Here is an 18980-nt window from a genome sequence, read left to right on the forward strand (position 1 = left end):
CTCCGCTCCTAGCGGCGCCTCCGCATGGTTCCGCCCCGGCCCGTTACACACGCCCCCCCCGCCGCCACCCCAAAGATTGGTACCGCCCGATCCCCTACACCCTCCGCTCGATGGAGCCGTCCGCCCCTGTCAGCTCGGTCCGGCCCGTTAGCTTCTCCTTCTCCCTCACAATGGTGCCGTCCGCCCCGCTAGCTGCTGCCCCCCTCCGGCTCCGTCCCGTCCCTGCGGTGGTTCGCGCCACCGCTAAACAGCAGCTGCTACAGCCGGCCAAACCCGCTCCTCGGCTCAGCTCCTGCACTGAGGAGGAGTCAAGATGGCGGAGGCCTGAGGGAAGAGGGGAGTGGGATGTACCATTCCCACACTGGCAAGGGGTACTGAGGACAGGAGTGCGAGGAGAGGGGAGGGCACTGACGTGTCCGGATCTCGTCCCGATCGAGTTCGCCTAGGAAACCCCGAGGAAACGTCAGGCAGTCTGGGCTGATGGGGGAACGGCGAGGCACAGAAGGAAGGCCGAAAAAACACCTCCCTCCTTCTCTCCCCAGTGATGGTCTCGCCCAGTTTGAGTGACGTATTACGTCAGGGCCGCTCCGCCCATCTGTAGCCAATAAGCAGCGAGGCGCCTGGAATTATGAATGGCCTGGTACCTACGTCACACACACTCTTAAAAGGGCGAGGGACAGGGAGACGGAGGCACATGGGGGGCGGGCGGGAAGAAAGGTGCTCCTTGGCTGCTTCCACCCTCCCGCCCCCCATTTTCCACGTGCCGCAAACGGGGACGTGCCAGGGTCCCCCCAGCGCCCACTCCAAGATTCCCGCGTGGGAAGGGAGAAACCTGGGAGCTGCGACTCAGCTTCCACCCCGGCCTATGCGGAGGGGAGCCTGGCACTTTCCACAGGGGGGGCCTTTCAAGAAAGATCTTGGAGTTATTGAGAATAGTTCTCTGAAAACATCCACTCAATGTGCAGTGGCAGGTGGAAAACCTTCCAGAATGGTGGGACTCATTAGGATAGATAATAAATCAGAAAATATATTGCCTTTTTATAAATCCATGGTACACCCACATATTGATTACTGCATGCGGTCTGGTCACCCCATCAAAAAAGATGGAGTTGGAAAAGGTACAGAAAAGGGCAACAAAAATGATTAGGGGTATAGAAAAGCTTCCAGAGGAGGAGAGATTAATAAGACTGGGACTTTTCAGCTTGGAAAAAAGACAACTAAAGGGGGACATGATAGAGGTCTATAAAATCATGAGTAGGGTGGAGAAAGTAAAAAAAAAGAAGCGTTATTTAGTATTTCTCGTACCACAAGAACACCGGGTCACCACATGAAATTAATAGGCAGCAGGTTTTAAATAAACAAAAGGAAGTATTTCTTCACACAAGTCAACCTGTGGAACTCCTTGCCAGAGGATGTGAAGGCCAAGACTATAAATGGGGTTCAAAAAAGAACTAAATAAGTTCATGGAGGATAGATCCATCAGTGGCTCTTAGCCAGGATAGGCAGGGATTGCTGTTTGACAGAGGCGAGGAATAGCCAACGGGATGGATCACTTGATGATTACCTGTTCTATTCCTTCCCTCTGATGCACCTGGCATTGGCCACTGTCAGAAGCCAGGATACTGAGCTAGAAGGACCATTGGTCTGACCCAGTATGGCTGTTCTTATGTTGTTTTTGTGACAAAAGTGACTATGAACCATGAGACTGATCACAGCTGTGAAATAGTCCACACAACATTTAATGGAACCCATTGCTGTAATACAACAAGGACGAAAGATTCACACTGGTAATGTACAAAGGTAGGCGTGAGAAATACTGTGTCTTTTAGGTACAATTTTAAAAGCTGCTTAAAATAAATGGGTTCAGTTGACTCCCATTTGCACTAATTTTAGACTAACCCAATAGGAAGCTACTATAGCACAATCATCATCTGCCAAAGGAAAACAGCTTTGCAAAACTGTCATGAAAATTTGCTCTCTCAGGTACAAAGTATATTTGCCTGACCTCTCATAAAATGGAGAAAGCCCCTAATTAAATCTCTCTCACGTTCCTACCCCCAGCCTCCAAATACGCCCATCATCTCCCACCCCTTCCGCAAGCGAGCAAACAAAATTTTGTAACTCAGCCTTGCAAAGCTTTTTTGCCTGCTTATCAGCACAAATTTTATTTCTGAATGTAAAAATACTCCTTTTCTTCATAATGGGGAGACGAGACATCTTTATGATGCTTTTCCAAGGCTGCTGTAACCTACTGCACCAATCGCTTAATTGGCCCTAGATGATGAATTGACAATGCTCTCTGCAATTAGAATCTGACTCAATTCCAAAAAAAAGGGTTAGACGTTTAAAAATATAGTACTTTTTCAAAAAAATCTAGTCAGATATACACATCTGTACTTATGCACATTACTTTGTGTATATGTACAAAATCCCAGAGAAATATTTTATTCCATCACCTGCAACGTTTGAGTTTTGTTTCAGTTCATTTTCCCTTTCACTCAAGTCTCCACCTTGCTGACACATATCATTCAAACTGAGCAATTCAGCTACTTCTTCAGATATTTCACAGATCAGTTATGGCTGAAACTAACTCCATACACCCTCCTGGCCTATACCCAAACTGGTGAAAGTGATTACTGATCAAGCTAAGTCTGTCTCTGGTGTAACTTCACAGAAGTTAGTAGAGTTACTTCACAGGTGAATTTGTTCCCAAGGATAATTCTACGGTATTGATAAAATACATCCTTCCTAGGAAGAGGTCAACTTGCCCAATTAGTCTGGTAATTAGTTACCAGGAATTTGTGTCTGATGATAACAGTATTAAAAATGGATGCTGGTTTAGGTGGACAATAGGAAGCAGGATCTGGCAAAATGTTAAAAATAGAATAGAAGGGTGGAATGTGACTCTAGCAAACAGCTTGTTGCAATTTAATACTCTGGGTATAAAGGCATTCACAAAGCTAGAAGGACAAGGAACTCTGTGCTGATGTACAGAAGTCCAGCTCCCTTTCACAGAGTAAGTATTCTTGCAAGAGTCTGTGTAGGCTGTTGGAGGAACCCTCCATGAGTGGGGTAGTTCCCCTCTGAGAAGTGTCCAGTGAACTGTTCTGAAGAAGCCCTAGTCAGCCAACACATCAGCAGGAGGACAGCAAGTTTCATCTCTGCATAAAGTTCTTTTCTAGGGCAGCTGGTGTTCGCTGGATGGAGTGGATGTTGCGTTTGACCCTATCCTCTACAGATGAAGTGGACGCACTCTCCAGTTTTATGTGGCTGCAGAAGAATTGAATGAGAAAGAAAGTCAGATCATCCTGTCAAATTTTACTGTCTTTCCAGTAAAGCTTCATTGTTCCTGGACACTTATGCATGAACTAGAATACGAAACAAGCTGCTGCTTCCTAGTGCAGTCTGCACTGGAAAAGTTGAAGTTTAGCCTGTGACAGAATAATATCATATATGCAGGGTCAGTGTTTCTCTGTATAGATTTTAAGAGGTTCCCAATTACACCTCAACCTTCCAAACAGAACTGTTAATTACAAATGCATCTGTCACGGGGATTCGGCTGTTTTCTGAGAACTTACAAGAGGGAAAAGCAATCTGTTCCCAAAACCAGGACAGTGCTCCTCTGGGAACTTGAATGCCACAGCTCATGCTGTAAATTACGATGTTAGCTACAGACATGAAGAAGGGATAACTGTGATCACTGACGTATATCTTTAAGACTCAAGTCTCATTATTAAACAATATCATAAGCTCCTCCCACATCCTTAAGTAATGAACAACGCATTAAGTAATGCAAAATTTGTCTGCTCTGAGAGGGAGGGGGAAATCTACCCTCCTCCTTTGGATTCTGCCCAGGAGGGTTGTCTATGGTGATTTTAAGATACTTTGCACCTTCCCAATTCTGGGCCACTCCAGGGCCTAGAACAGCCTCCAACATAATTCAGACAGTTCATAAGGGCTCCCTGAACTGCAGCACTGTGGCCCTGCCCCTTACACCACTCCTGATACACCCCCTCTGCCTAGGTTTAAGAGGTGGTCCTCAGAAAACACCTGTACAATTGTCTTCCTCAGAATCCACACTGGGAGAATCCTCCCCCAGCCCAGTCTGGGGCTTTTCCCAGCAAAAAGGGCCTGGAGCAAGGGCAAGGATCTCACCAGTTCTGTTTACAAATGCCTTTCTCCCATAACACCCTTTCCCCCATGGTCTGTTATTTCTTGATCTAGTTTAGGGTCCAATCACACAAGCCCTCTGCACACAGACTCCCATGGGAGGTCTGTGTACAGGGGATTTGCAGGATCAGGCCTTTATATTGCATGTTCTGAAAACAGGGGCCTTTTCTTTATTCGTTTGTAGAACATCATGCATTTCTATAGTGCTCCACAAATTCCTGGCTACCTAGTCATTCAGTGCAAGTTAAGTATTGATCACTCTTTTTTAGAGAATTAGGTAAAAAAAAAAAAAAAACATTTAAACTTCCTTAGTTCTACTGTACAACATGGAATCAGACAATAGAGATGGAGAAACTCTATTAGATTCTACCTAGTGCCATCCTGCAGCCAGGGCAGGATTGTTCTCTAGTGTCTTTGCTAGTCTAATTTTAAATGTCTCACTTGCTGGGCACCCATCCATTCCCTTGGGAGACTATTCCATGCGTTTAACTCATCTAGAGGAATAGCTGCTGAGACACTCACTGTAAGAATTTCCCATCTCGGGACTTGAGCTTCTCCAGTTCTCGTTCCTGCTCCTCCTCCTTCTGGTGTCTCCTGACATTGTTCGCTCTCTCCTCTTCCCGCCACTTGGCGTTTTCCAACATTTCCTGACGCTTACGTTCTAACTCTTCTGCAGAGATCTTTCTGTTCACAGGGGCAGTAGTAGCGCTGTTAATTAGGATAACTCTGTCCCCGCCCCCCCATTCCCAAACCCTAATGTAGAAGTTATTCATAGCAAGAACATAGCCCGGTACATTACTGAACACAGCAATCCCACAGGAAAACTTCCTTGTTTGCTGAGGTCCTGAAGTCTGAACATACTCAAGAAGGCACCTCATTGCTCGTAAGACAGAAATGGCCAACGTAGCCATCCATCTCCTGGACGTTTTCCACAATGACTGAGCGGCCCTCAAATTCTTGGTATTTCTGACACAGGTTTCTTTTGGCCCTTGATTCAGCAAAGTGCTTAAGCACATACTGAAGAGCTTTGCTGAATCATGTCCCTAGCAGGAATGTCTTTTGCATTATGATCTTCACTATTCTCCTTCCCTCCATGGCCCAATGAGACCAAAGACTTTTTTTTTTTAAACTGATTGGTAAGATGACACCAACATGGGCATCGCATTACCCTGATGACCTTGGTAGCTAGAAGCATTAAATATCAATCTGTGGAATGAAAACGACTTCAAGTCCCCCGTCCTGTCCCGTCCCGTCCCCCGTGTGTCGTCCCCCCCCCCCCCCGAGGCTGGTTCATGGCAGCTGAACAACTGGTAGCCAGGAAGAGAACATGCATTGCAATGGGAAGCAGTACGAGGTGTTAAAATACAACAAACTCACGAGTATCAAACACTGTTGGGACTGTTCACCTGACTTGCTGGACCTTTGATCTAGTCTAGTTAATACAGTTACGTTCTTGCATTACTCACTGCCTATTATTTTAGGATCAGCACAGGCAGCTTCCTTATGAAAGTGTCAAATGCATATTTTGCCTACCTAGTAAACCCCGAAGCATGCTGTCGTCGGTATCCTTTTTTAGGGGATGGGCTCCTAGCTCTTTCCTTTTCCTTCCTGTCCACCTTGGTGCTGTGCCTGTAACCCAGGAAAGAACATTTTTAATAACAGATATGCCTAATATCATAGTCCCTTCCTATATCAACCAAATATCTAACATACTGCAAGAACTATAGCTGGCATTTTGAAATAAGAGCTCTCCTATAGTTCCAGGTGTATTATCTTCAACTGAATGGATGTTTTTAAAAAATGAATTTTTATACTTACTGTTTATTTTCATGGGTTTTTTTATAATTTCATTTTTACCCAACTTAAGTTTTTGCATCAGCTGGGAATAATTTGTATCCAAGGTTTATCAACACTTATTGACTGTAGAAGTAAAGATTCATAACAGATTCAGAAATAGTCATAACAATAATCGCTTAATATTTCATTTTTCAGAGCATCTCACAGTACCAAATATTTTGTTAAAGCCAGTGACACAACATTAACCATCAAATAATATTTTAAAGGGACACTAGCAACTTTATTACAGGAGTGGGTGGGTGAAGTTCTATGGCCTGCGTTGTGCAGGAGGTCGGACTAGATGATCATATTGGTCCCTTCTGATCTTATAGTCTATGAGAACTAAAAAAAAAAAAAAAAAAAAAAAATCACTCTGCCTGAAGTTTGTTTTTTTTAAACCAAAGAGCCCCTAAAATAACTATAATTGAAAGAGACTAAAGAGAAAAAAATATTCCTCTAGTTGTTTATTTTCTGCATTTGACTGCACTTTGAGTATACTTGCTTTCCCCTTTTGCTTGTTTGTATAGGTCATTTTTATTCACAGCAACAGGAGTGGGGGAAAAAAAATGAAAGAATACAAAAATGTGATTGTAAAAACCACACAAATTGGCAAGGAGCCTGGGGGCTGAAACTATTTTGTAAAAAAACTGACTAGATTCCAAATAGTCGGTGTCCCTTTAAAAATCTATTTTAGGGTTTTATACTGCCACCCATCATCTGAGCCCCTTTCACGTAAAATTGATAGCAAGAGCAAAGACCCTAGTGGATTTCACGGAATCTCTGGCAGTTCTCCATTTATAGTGTCACAACTCTGCTTGGGGTAGGGGGTTTTAATTAAGATTTTATTAAAACTTCCTTTTTGGGAGGAAGTTTAGGGGTTTAGAAGTAGAAGGGAGTGTCAGTGTTGTGAGACTATTTGAAAAACCTTTCCACCATAAGAATGATAAATTTAACAACTTCTCTCTGTAAATTTTAATTCATGATGGGTCTCTTCCTACCCTCTATCCCCTTGTTCGTTTCAGGGATAGAGAGAGAGAATTCAAGGTTTACGATTATTTACTAAATAAAATAAAATCCTTCCATGCTCTGTTTGTGGCTTGGGAGATCTCTACAATAGCTACAAGGTCAGCCCCTTGAACACACAATGCAAAACCAGGTGTAGTTCCACTAGCTTTAATTTCAAGTCATGGGATAAAGTGATGTGAGAAATTAGCACTGCAGAAATGTTAGGAAAGAAAGAGTTACAAGTAGGCTGATGGAGCAATAGGAGGAATTTTGCTGCTAAGCATTCAACTGATTTCTGAGAATTTCTCCCTGAGAGAAGCTGAGAAGTCGTGCATGCCCTTTATTTTAATTGGTTTCAAAGTTAAGATTTCACACTCACTGTTTACCGTGCCTAGGAGGAGATCTTGACTTCCTGTGCCCAGACTCTTCTTCCCCTGTACATTTCTTGCCAGTGTGTCTCTTAGGGGACCGGGACTGGCTCCTTGATCTAGAGCGGTCTCTGTGTTTGTGGGCTGCCCTCTCCTGGCCACCAGCTAGAGAGCGCCGAGACCTGTGATTGTGGTCAGGGTCTCTAATCTGGAATTAGAAAGACAGCATCCTTCAACAGAGAGGAATTGAAAACATAAAAGGCATGGAAGCCCATGTGTGGTGCTGGTTAGGCAGAAGGAACTAGGCTAGGCAAAGTGCATGCATGTGAATGGGACAGAGGTTAAAAGCATCATATACATCTCTACCTCCTACAACTTCACCCCTTCATAAAATCTCTGTCCACTGTAGAGGTTTTACACATATTAAACATACATTTCTATAGTGCCTTGCATCCCAAAGCACTTACTATTACACACACAGAGCTCCAGAAATGCAGCCACTTCTGGTGTGGAGTGCCGCAGCTAACCAGAACAGTCTGGGAGCAAGAAAGTTTGGTCAAAAAAACTGGTGCAAATCCTTGCTCTTAGAAAAGCCCCACTAGATCTTTAGCAGCCACACAGGGCACAAAATAAACTGGTTTTTAAGGCCTTTTCTAGAAGACAAGGGATGAAATCCTGGATCCAGTGAAGTCAATGGGAGTTTTATCCGTGTCTTCAATGGAGCCAGTATTTCATAGCATAAAGTCAGACTAGGCACAGTTAACTGAATGGAAATTGACTTATACACCTTGGAAAGACAAAATCCTTGTTGAGACTTGAACATCTGGTCCCACTGGGCGCTTACCCATTAAACCACCTCCTTACCACAGTCCTCTTCCAGAGCCTAAAACCGCTACATAATCTCTAGAGCCATTCTTTTCTAACAGTTACGTGGGCACACTCAACAGATAGTAAGTTGGAAGGAGCACACATGCCTACCTGTAAGCCATACCCTGGGACTTTGGAATGAACAATTTCCCAAGAATTATCCATCTTCTTGGATCTAAAGGGAAAAACGAAAGTACTGTCTTTGGAGTGGAAAAATTTAAGAATACAATCTCTCTTTCTATGCACTGTAGCCATTAAACCTTTCAGAGTTTACCAGACAGTCTAACATGAGAGGTATGTATTTGGAGTAAGGTTTCCCAATTTGTTTCTCTCTACAGGAAATATTAATAAAATTCAGTCCCCTCAATGATATTGGCTGTTCGTGTACCATCCCCCCAAATTACCAGGTTATAACTAAAGATAACATAGCATCACAACATGGTTAGAGTGATTTGCAAAAGCAGAGTAAGACCTTCTTAAAGTATAAGCTTTTCGGAACAGGGAAAGAAGGCAAATGAAAAACTCAAGATATGAGACAGCAGGTCAGGGATGTCAGTTGTGCAGAGATTGAGGATGAAAAATATAGGATTCATAAAAATGAGGTTTAAAAAGGAATTTGAAGGAGAGGGGATGACTGCCAGATGAGAAGGAAATCATTCCAAGTGTAGGGGCAGTAAAAGAGATGTAAAGCAGAGAACAAGAGAGATTGAATAGAGTAATAAAACAAAAGGACTAGAAAAGTATAGGAAGTGAGAACAGTGATGTAGATGGTGGCAAAATTGTACAGGGCCTTGAAAGCCAGGCTAAGTGATCTTTATCATTAATGCCACCTGGGGCTGGCATAGCAAAAAGGAAGACAAACTAAAATATACCAACTACTATCAAAATGAGCCATGGCAGAAGAAGGATTAGGTTGCTGTTTAAGTTCAGCTCTGCCCAAATGCACATGAATATGCAGTCAGCAGGAGCACACCAAGCACCTTAGGGACCGTAAGAGTTACAGAGTGAACTCCCTTCCCTCTTATATAATATGCAAACCCAACAGGCTGGGTAGAGATTTTTTTTTTTTTTTTTTTTTAAACACAGCCTCCAAATGTACCTCACTCTGCTTTGCTCATTGTCACTGTTGGTGTTTTCACTGCTAGAACTCTGATGTCTGCGTTTTTTGTGCTTCTTTTTCTTCTCCTTCTTCTTCTTCTTCTCCTTTTTTTCCAAACTGTTTTGCAACTGTAATGCAAAAAACCAAATTCAATACCGATCATTGTTGCACACACACTCAGACAGCCAACATCATGGGATGCTACACAAATGTAAGGTTTTCTATGGAAAGGGGTCTCAAGACAACACACACTTTGCAAAATCTCTTATGAGAGGACAAGGGACTCTTATTATGGAGCCTAACTGAGTGGTCCACACTGTCCACATGACTTGGCATAGCTGATCTGTGACAAGAGAATTAAAATAATTTGTTACAATAATGTAATGTAATAATGTAACAAATAAGTGAAAGGGGAAAGATAAAAAAACCCAGCCCCACAGGCCATTTTAAAACACTTGCTGAGAGACTTTCTATATGAAAGAGCTTATTTTGTTCTTACCCAAAAGGAGGCAGGGAATTGAAATAAATAAATTCCTTTCTCTAAAGAGTGTTTATTCTGGACCCCAGTTCTGCTCTCACTCAATTCAGTGCAAATTCTGCTTCTGATTTCTGTTAAAGAATACATACCAGTTCTTTGATTTTCTTCATTTTTACAGGATTATTCAAAACTTCTCTTTTTTTCTCTTCCTCTCTTTTCCTAAAGAAAATAAGTGACATTGGTATTTTCAAACAATATCAATAACATCAAAGATGAAATATTCATTAAAAGCACAAATCAAAGCCCCAATTCTGCAAACACTTATGCATGTACTTCACTCATGGTACTAACGTTATCTCATTGAAATCAATAAGGCTAGTCAAGGCATTAAAGTTAAGCGTGTGTGTAGTGGCTGGACTGGGGCTTAGAGCAGATTTTGCAAGTGTGACCATACAGATCCAATTGTAGGATTGGGACCTGTTTTTTTTTCCCAACTTGAAATGCTGAATAACAAGGTCAATCAAGAAACTGTTTTATATCCCTGTGTAGATTGGCTCCATGGTTCCATCAAGTCTTGTCCAAGGAACTGACTTGTTCTGATGGCATCCATCCTGGCTCAGGCACTGGTGAATGTCTGATACCTCAGCCAAGAGCATTATATATGTAATGCAACTGGACAATTGCACAGCCCTGCCCATGAGAAGTAAAATTCCTTCCCAACCCACAGAGTGATCAGTCTACAACCTGCAGCATAAGATACAGCACACCTTTGCAAGCACAACTATGATTATTGGTTATAAAATTATCCAGTCTCTTTTAAAATCCAATTCCATGCAACTTGGATACAATCATTTACACCAGAGCTAGATGAAAATTACAGCCTTGTAGAAAATGCAGCCTATTGTTCCTACTGATGCCTTTAGAATTTACACCCTCTTATTGGAGGGGATCAACTACTGAAAATCCCACACACATTGGGCTAGAACATGGGCGACAAGATGCACCTTGGGTCCCAATCCTGCAAACACTTAAGTCCATGAGTAACTGTACACATGCAGACGGTCTCACAGATGTCAATAGGACCATTCAGATATGCAAAGTTACTCACATGACTGAGTGTTTGCAAGATCGGGCTCTTATCCTAGAAAGCAAATTAATTCTTAATGTTTTCAAGCTTGAAATAAACAAAAAAAGAGAAGCTTGTAAATGGGACACACCCATACAACACCACCCCCACCCCTAGAGTGTGTGTCAGAGCTAGATTATTAATAGTGTAACATTTAGGAAACAAAGAACCAAAAAGATCTCTAGACAATCTTCAGTTTTTGGAAAGACATTAGGCCAAATTTTACCTTGCTCAAATCCTCTTTTTTCAGGGGAAAAAAATAAAAAGACTCCAAATCACAGCATGCAACATCTGAGGCAGCAGAGAAATCTAAGCAGTTGCAGGCTAAGAGATCAAACTTTAGTATTGTGCCTAGGGGTCTCAACCAGGTCCGTATTGCACTGTACAGACATATAGTAATGACAATCCCTGCCTCAAAGAGCTTCCAGTCTGAAAAACAAGGCACAATAAGTGAATGAGAGAAACAAGTGGACAGAGAAGTATGGGGTGACAAACAGAATACGACTCTTAGCACAGACGAGCTATGTACAGTTCTTGGCCAATCAGCAGAAGCGATCACAACTCACTACCTGCCTAGCTTAATCGTCTCTGTCAATGCCACATTTAGTACCTTATCATGAAAAGTGGATCCTCCCGGATTTTGCTTGCCATGTCTAGGACAGAATTGGCACCTGTGGGGGCAAAAATAGAGCCCGGTAGAAGTCCTGTCTCAGTGGAACAACCTGCCTCTTTGTCTTCCATCTTCTCAAAGACGTATTTGTCCACAGGGCGGCCCATCAGATACTCTTCTCTGTTCACCATGCCCCCGGGACCCTGGTACATCCAGTCCAACTTCTCTTCTTTTTTCCTGTTTCAACCAAAAGCTTCATGTTACTCTGTTTTCCCTCCAAGAAGCTATGAAGTTTCACTTTTTTCTGCAAAGGCGAGCAGAAATGCTTTAGAGAAAGCCGACATTAAAAACCTGTCTTTGGCACTGATCCTGCAAGAACATATGCAGGTGCTTAACCTTATACACAGCAAGTAATCTATTCACAGGGCGGAAAGTTAAGCGCCTATGTAAGTTTTTACAGGGTTAGGGCCCTTAGAAATTAGATGGAAGGGACCTAGAAGGACCTCATGTCCATCTCTGTCAAAGCAAGATTATTCCCTATGCTATGTCCTTCAAGCCTTTGCCCATTCTTAAATGACAGCTGGAGGCAAGTCCATAGTGTAATTGATCCCATCACTAGGAAATTTCTCCTAGTATAGAATTATGCATCACAGCCCTAAGATACCTGGACAGTTCTATTCTAATAAATACTAGAAGGAGGAATTGTTGGACCATTATGATAAGAATCTTTACTTCTTTATGGCACCCACAGTTTGTAATGTGACAGCCAGGAAAGTTAGTTACTAGGTGAACTTTGGTAGCTGTGACTAAAGTCTTAAAAGAAATGTGTTACTTGAACGACCCCATTCAGAAGTTCCTCCTGGTGACGTAAAGTACGCAGAATACAAATGATGCACATAGGATTTTCAAGGGACGAAACCACATCCACAGAATCTAGCATAAAACTCTGCCTGATGCTTACTTGACTGCTCCCACATCCTCCGCATAGCGTTGCATCTCCTCCCGGGCTCGCTCCTCCCGCAGCTCCCGCTGCAACTCCTCAATCTTCTTCCGCTCAGCTTCATGTTTCTGCTCCGCCTTCCACACCTTCTCCACATTGCGCAGAGTCTGGGGGTGCCAGCTCTTCTTCAGATTCTACAGAGAAGAGGAACCAGTACAAAGCAGTTTTTAGCATGCTAACACCCCAGACCCACAATACCTCTCTGCAAAACGCAAACATAACCTTCCCACAGAAGCACCAGCAAGATGAATCAAAGGGGCACCGTTGGCCTAGAAGTCATATTTTAACAAATATTTCCTCATCTACTTTCTGCATACTTTAGATTATTAATATTGAAAGCAGATCTCAGTGTGAGCTGTAATCATGCAAAAAAAAGCAGGCTCAGTTCTTTATCCCCCCCCCCCTTTTTTTGGTGGCATTTCAATCAGATTGGACAATAAAAATAGACAAATCAGTTTCACTTTCCCCTATTTGAAGTGCCTGAGTAGCATACAAGACACAGATTTTAAATCAGATGAAAAATCCCAAAAGGTTTAAACAAAGTATGGCCTTAACTCTGCAGTCTGCCTTTAGGATTTTGTAAAACTACTGTGTTCTTTTGGTGTCCCTTTTCTCCAAGAAATCAGTACTTGTTTACAACCTCAATTTAACACAGGTAAGGTTGGTTTGTGTTTGGGCACATGGATAGGGAATCATTATTTGTTATCTGATGAGGTAGTACCTCGGGGTGCCAGCTGTGAACCAGGGCCCCACAAACACAGAACAAAACAACAGGATCCCTTACCCAAAGAGCGGACACTGGAAGTAGAAAACACAACGTTTCATAAACCCTTTCCTCTCACTTCTGCCCCACAGAACCAAATTTGGGCCCTGACCCTGCGAACACTTACGCTTATGTTCAACATTACATTCAAGCCCCTCTCTGGGGCAACCCACTGGCTGAAAGTTAAACCCCTGAGTAAGTGCTTGGTGGGATGGGGGTGGGCCCCAGGTCGACACACCAGTCCCTTTCTGTCTGCCTGGTGCCCTGGGTAGCAAAGCAGGGGCTGTTATCCAAAGAGGCCGCCGGGCATCCCTGAACGAGCAGGGGCCGCTCTCCATGGCTTCAGGCACTAAACACAGGGCTGGGGGTGAAAGCCCCGAAAGACCCATCCCCTAATCCAGGCAACGCGACGTCTCTGCCCCCAGAATTCCTGCCTGGGGGGGGCTGGTGAGCGACCAGATCCCCCCAGCTGAACCCCAAATCCACCCAGGCAAAAGCAGCAGGGGATCCAAGCCCCGGGGGGGGGGACTACCAGTGGCCCCCTCGACCGCCTCCTGGGGAGGGGCCCAGCCCCATGCCCCCTCCCCACGACTCCAGGGGCCCAGCCCCACGCCCCTGCCCCCCGAGCACGGGGGCCCAGCCGAGGGAATCCAGGCCCCCCGCCTCCCCGCGGACGAGGCCCCTCACCAGGTCTCCTCCCCCCATGGCGGCTGACGGCAGGCTGCTCGCTCGCCCCCCACTACCGGGCCCGGCCCCGCGTCAGCAGCTCTCGGCGCCGGCTCCTCCCAGCCAGGCCCCGACTGATGATGGCGCGGCGGGTGCCGCTGCCTCCGCCCCAACCCCGCCCCGAGTGGGAGCGGGCTGCGACTGGGTTAGAGCGAGGAGAGGGGAAGGGGATCTGGGCCTAAGAAGTGGGGGGCAGGATCTGGGGTGGGGATTGGTGGGGGAGCTATGGGCCTGGGAAGTGTGGGGGCAGGGTTTGGGGAAGACCCAGTGGGGAGCTATGGTCCTAGGAAGTGTGGGGGGCAGGGTTTGGGGAGGGGACCCAGTGGGGAGCTATGGACCTAGGAAGTGTGGGGGGCAGGGTTTGGGGAGGGGACCCAGTGGGGAGCTATGGGCCTGGGAAGTGTGGGGGGACAGGGTTTGGGGGAAGACCCCAGTGGGGAGCTATGGGCCTGGGAAGTGTGGGGGGCAGGGTTTGGGGAAGACCCCAGTGGGGAGCTATGGGCCTGGGAAGTGTGGGGGGCAGGGTTTGGGGAGGGGACCCAGTGGGGAGCTATGGACCTGGGAAGTGGGAGCTAAGGGCCCAGGGCCTAAGAAGCAGGAGCAGAGGGGGCAATGAGGGGGACCCCGGGAAAAATCCTCAGGTGATATGAGGGAAAACCAAGCTGGAGGTCAGGGGTAGGTCTGCTGCCTCATCTACTGGTAGTGATGCCGCAAAGGGACAACAAGGCCAGCGGGGCCACCACATGACCCGTCAGAGGAGGACAGGAGTCGGGTTAAGGGTAACACTCAAGTTACATGAACGCTAACAGCATAGTGAAGATGAGGCCTTAGATGATTCATTACTGCAGTATGGCTAGCCCTGCTGTTCAGTGCTGGCCTTACAAGCCCATGTTTTGCTGCAGACTTGGTCTCTGGCTTTCTCCCGGAGATTTTAGTTCAAGTCTGTGATCTGTCTAGGACTCAAATTTAGCAGAACTTATATAATAATTCACTCTTTATTTCACTAACGGGAACAGTTAGAAAAATGTCAAAAGGCGCTACTATGAATTGTCTTTGTTCATTTTAATAAACAGTAAATTAATTAGATGCAAGTTTTAAAAATAAATCTAATACGGCTTTGAATAAATTCCTGTTGATTATTCTGTTTACTCAGATTCTGGAATCACAAATTAGTCTGAAAGGGCATGATCCAGAATTAAAGAACCTGAATGACAACAGCAGAAGGCTTTTTGTGAATTGGAAAACATACACTTTCTGTTCCACAATGCTAGTGAAGGAGGAGGTGTAGGTATAGCGCAGTGGGAGAGCATTTAACTACAATTCACGAGTTTCCTGAAGGAAGATGTACTTTTCTGATATTCTGCCAGTATCACAAATACAATGAAAGGTAAATTAATGAGATTTAAGAATGCATCTAAATGTTTAGGAAGGATTTTGGACACATTCAAATTGATTGTTATATTTACCCAGATTTTGTTACCAAAAATTATTATAAAGTGAATACAATCCAAAATTGTTGTCAGCAGTTGCCTGGTTGGGCCTAGGAGACAATCTTTTCATTTTTACTGAATCCTGTTGCTATTGTAGAGGGTATAGCTCTGTGATACCATATTTGACTGCAGAACTTTTTTCCTGACCCTGAAGAGGTCTCTACAGCTAGTGCTATAATGTAGGTCAGACATTAACGTTCTTTTGATCAACAGTCAAATGCTATGCTACTGAGCCGTACACCTTGCTATTATCTAACTAGGAAAAATGACTCCTTTACACTGTTACTGTTGAGATTTAATTTGTTTATCTAGCTCAGCTCTGAGAGCAAATGCTTTAGGAAAAAAAAAGTATGAGATCCTCCTTTCTATAGCCCCACCTCTCTTAGGCTATGACTACCTGCTATGGGGGCCATGTTGTGCTGATAGGTGATTCTCTTTCTCATAATGTTATTTGCTCCAGTATGGCAATCCACACCAGTCAACTCTGGATTTACAAGGTGATGGTCTACTTTGAATTCACACACCCCCTTCCTTTTACCCAATTCACTTTCCACCTGAGATCCAATATTTATCTAGCACTCTCCATAAATCTGATACAATAATTTAGTGTGTATATGTCACTGAAAGGGATGGTATAAATAAATGCCAAAATCTTCCACGAATTTCACAGATTATAAAGCCAAAAGAGACAATGACGATCATGTAGTCTGACCTCCTGCATAATACAGAGCATAGGCACTCCCTGAATTAATTCCTGTTTGAACTAGAGCATACTTTTTAGAAAACTGTCCAATCTTGAAGTAAAAAGATCCAGTGGTCTATAAAATCCTGAATGATATGGAGAAAGTGAATAAGGAAGTGTTATGTACCCATTCACATAACACAAGAACTAGGAGTCACCCAATGAAATTAATAGGCAGCAGGTTTAGTACTTTTTCACACAATTCAGTCAACCTATGGAACTCGTTGCAAGGGGATGTTGTGGAGGCCTAAAGCATAACTGGATTCAAATAAGAATTAGCTAAGTTCATGTAGAATAGGTCCATCAATGCTATTAGCCAAGATGGTTAGGGATGTAATTCCATGCTCCTGCTGTCCCTAAACCTCTGACTGCCAGAAGCTGGGACTAGATGACAAAAGATGGATCACTTAATAAATTGCCCTGTCCTGTTGATTCCCTCTGAAGCCTCTGGCATTGGGCACTGTCAGAAGACAGGATGCTGGGCTAGATGGACCATTGATCTGACCCAGTATGGCCAATCTTATGTTCAATGATGGAGAATCCACCACAACCTTATGCATGTTGTTCCAATTGTTAATTACTCTCACTATTAAAAATGTGTGCCTTACGTCTAGTTACTACAAATTGTCTCCATTGATTTGAATAAAAGACATATTAGTGAGATGCTGGTTTTCAAAATAAATCTAATAAACCTAACACATTTAAGAAGGAGCTTTTGATAACTTCCAGTTAATTATTCCATTTATTCATCAGATTGTAACATCACAATCTTAAAAAGGCATAGACCAGAGTTACGAAGATGTCTAGTATCTTTATGTTCATTTTAAGCATTGCCATTTTGAGCAACACCTGACCACATTGGAATGGTCAGAAATAAGACAGTGAATTTGAACCCGAGATCTAATAAATTTGCCTTTCGTTGTGTCTGAGATTTCTGCAGAAGATCAGAAAAAACAGTCTTTGTTCGGGGGGCACCTATGCATTTGAACGAGCAACCTCTTACTCTGCACCTAAATGCTTCACAACTAAACTAAACCCCCCTTTGCCAGTGGTAAATAGGAATCAGTGATCTTATTTAAGGTAATCATCCTGGAGCTATTCTGAATCATTTTAATTTTTATTATTAAATGTATTTATTAGTGTCGACACCCACTTTATGCTGGTTGCTTTCCAAACAGCTCTTGCTCAAAACAGCTTCCAATCTAACAACAGATGTCAGGGAAGAGGAATAACATCAGGCAACTCATATACAATTTACATACAAATCAATAAGCTTCAGGATAGGAAGGATGGTGAGGTAGGCCTTTAAAGGGGGACTTACATGTGGCCAGGATAGCAGACGAACTCCGAATGATCATCCCATGCGTAAAGGGTTGCATGAAAGATGACGTGCTTTGGTTCCTTTTAATGAAAGGTGACTTAAGAAGATACGGTGTTTCAGTAACTACAGATGATGAGATCCTGAGCCCATTGGAGTCAATGGGAGTTTTTCTACTGACTTGAGTGGAGCCAGGATTTCACCCAATATATTTAGGGAGCTATTATAATAAAATTCCAGTTGATTATTCTATTTGCTTATATTTTGTAACCACAAATTATTCTTAAAATGTGTACACCCAGAATAATGAAGACTAAATAGAGTGCATCAACCAGGCTTTGCACATAAAAATCTCTTCACCCTTCGTCAACTGGCAAGGGATCACCCAGATTTGGGCTAGGGAATCTCTTGATCTGCAGTCAAATGCTCAACTCCAGCCCAAATCTGGGTGACCCCTCACCAGTTGCTCTTTTTCTGACCCTTCAGAGTTCATCCTTGATGTTCTTCCACCTACACTAAAAAAGTATTCTACCAAAAACCAAATATGTGTTATTGAATCCCCCCAAACGCTTCTAACTTACCTTCTCCCAACCCACATTACAGTGAATCTCCTGATGAAGAATGTGACTAAAACAGCATTTTCAACCAACAGCCATGTACAGCATCCACTGTTCTGGAGGTGTGTGTTAATTATAATAGCACCTTCAGGTTTAGGACCAAGAACATCAGGGCCTCTTGTACCAGTGGCATTTTTTAAACATATTTTTAAGTTGATATTTAACTATCCAATGTCAAATCCCCACATTTTTCCATTCAGTAAAAGTACTGATGTTGCCCAGAAATTCATAGTTTCATGTTGTTTAGTTTGAGTAATTTTAAACAAATAATGGGTCATTTTGATCATCAATATGAACAGGTGCTGAGTATTGAGGTTAAACTTTGTAATTCTGTGCAATATGTGAACCTACTAAAACTGCTAGTTACAGATCCATTGTGGTTTTTTAAAAAAGTAAATAAATAAAAGGTAGGGGGCACCTGGATTTGAATCAGGGACCACTTGATCTGCAGTCAAATGCTCTACCACGGAGCTATATCCCCTTTTTTTTGCATTATTATCTTATGAGTATCACTTCATATTAATTAGTGGGCACATACTCAATCTAAAATTATATAATTCAGTTCTGGAACATAAAATACACTTTAATTAAATGTCCATGTTTCCATTCAGTATTCCCAGATTGGCATGCCACTTTCCACTAGTGGCCTATATTTTTGTCACTGGGTAAGCCCTGATAAAAGAAAGATCAATCTACAGCGACTGCAAAAAAAAAAAAAAAAAAGTAAATATTTAATGAATAGGTATTGCTCCTGATTAAACACAA

At 43.3% G+C, this 18980-nt stretch overlaps 1 protein-coding gene and 1 non-coding gene across 3 annotated transcripts; both read right to left on the bottom strand.

Annotated features, from left to right (window-relative positions):
- Positions 1-1718: 1718 nt before the first annotated feature.
- On the bottom strand, positions 1719-14108 carry CWC25 (CWC25 spliceosome associated protein homolog). 2 transcript variants are annotated; one of them, XM_067541195.1, is made up of 10 exons: positions 14010-14108; positions 12521-12693; positions 11560-11796; positions 9973-10042; positions 9346-9473; positions 8358-8421; positions 7391-7587; positions 5704-5799; positions 4693-4854; positions 1719-3270 (listed from the first exon to the last, which is right to left on the bottom strand). In XM_067541195.1, exons 1-10 carry the CDS (start codon positions 14025-14027, stop codon positions 3156-3158), a joined length of 1260 nt encoding a protein of 419 aa, XP_067397296.1. In that variant the 5' UTR covers positions 14028-14108; the 3' UTR covers positions 1719-3155. The 2 variants fall into 2 exon arrangements, with proteins under 2 accessions (XP_067397296.1, XP_067397297.1); XM_067541196.1 differs by lacking the exon at positions 1719-3270 and having other exon boundaries at positions 4699-4854; positions 7398-7587.
- A 4516-nt stretch (positions 14109-18624) lies between these two features.
- Positions 18625-18696, bottom strand: TRNAC-GCA (transfer RNA cysteine (anticodon GCA)). The gene has a single exon. It is a non-coding gene; the product is annotated as a tRNA-Cys (tRNA).
- Positions 18697-18980: the final 284 nt, after the last annotated feature.

This window comes from Emydura macquarii, unplaced genomic scaffold, assembly GCF_026122565.2.
Source record: "Emydura macquarii macquarii isolate MOO-44397 ecotype Brisbane River unplaced genomic scaffold, CSIRO-AGI_Emac_v2 contig_629, whole genome shotgun sequence".
Classification (NCBI taxonomy): Eukaryota; Metazoa; Chordata; order Testudines; family Chelidae; genus Emydura; species Emydura macquarii.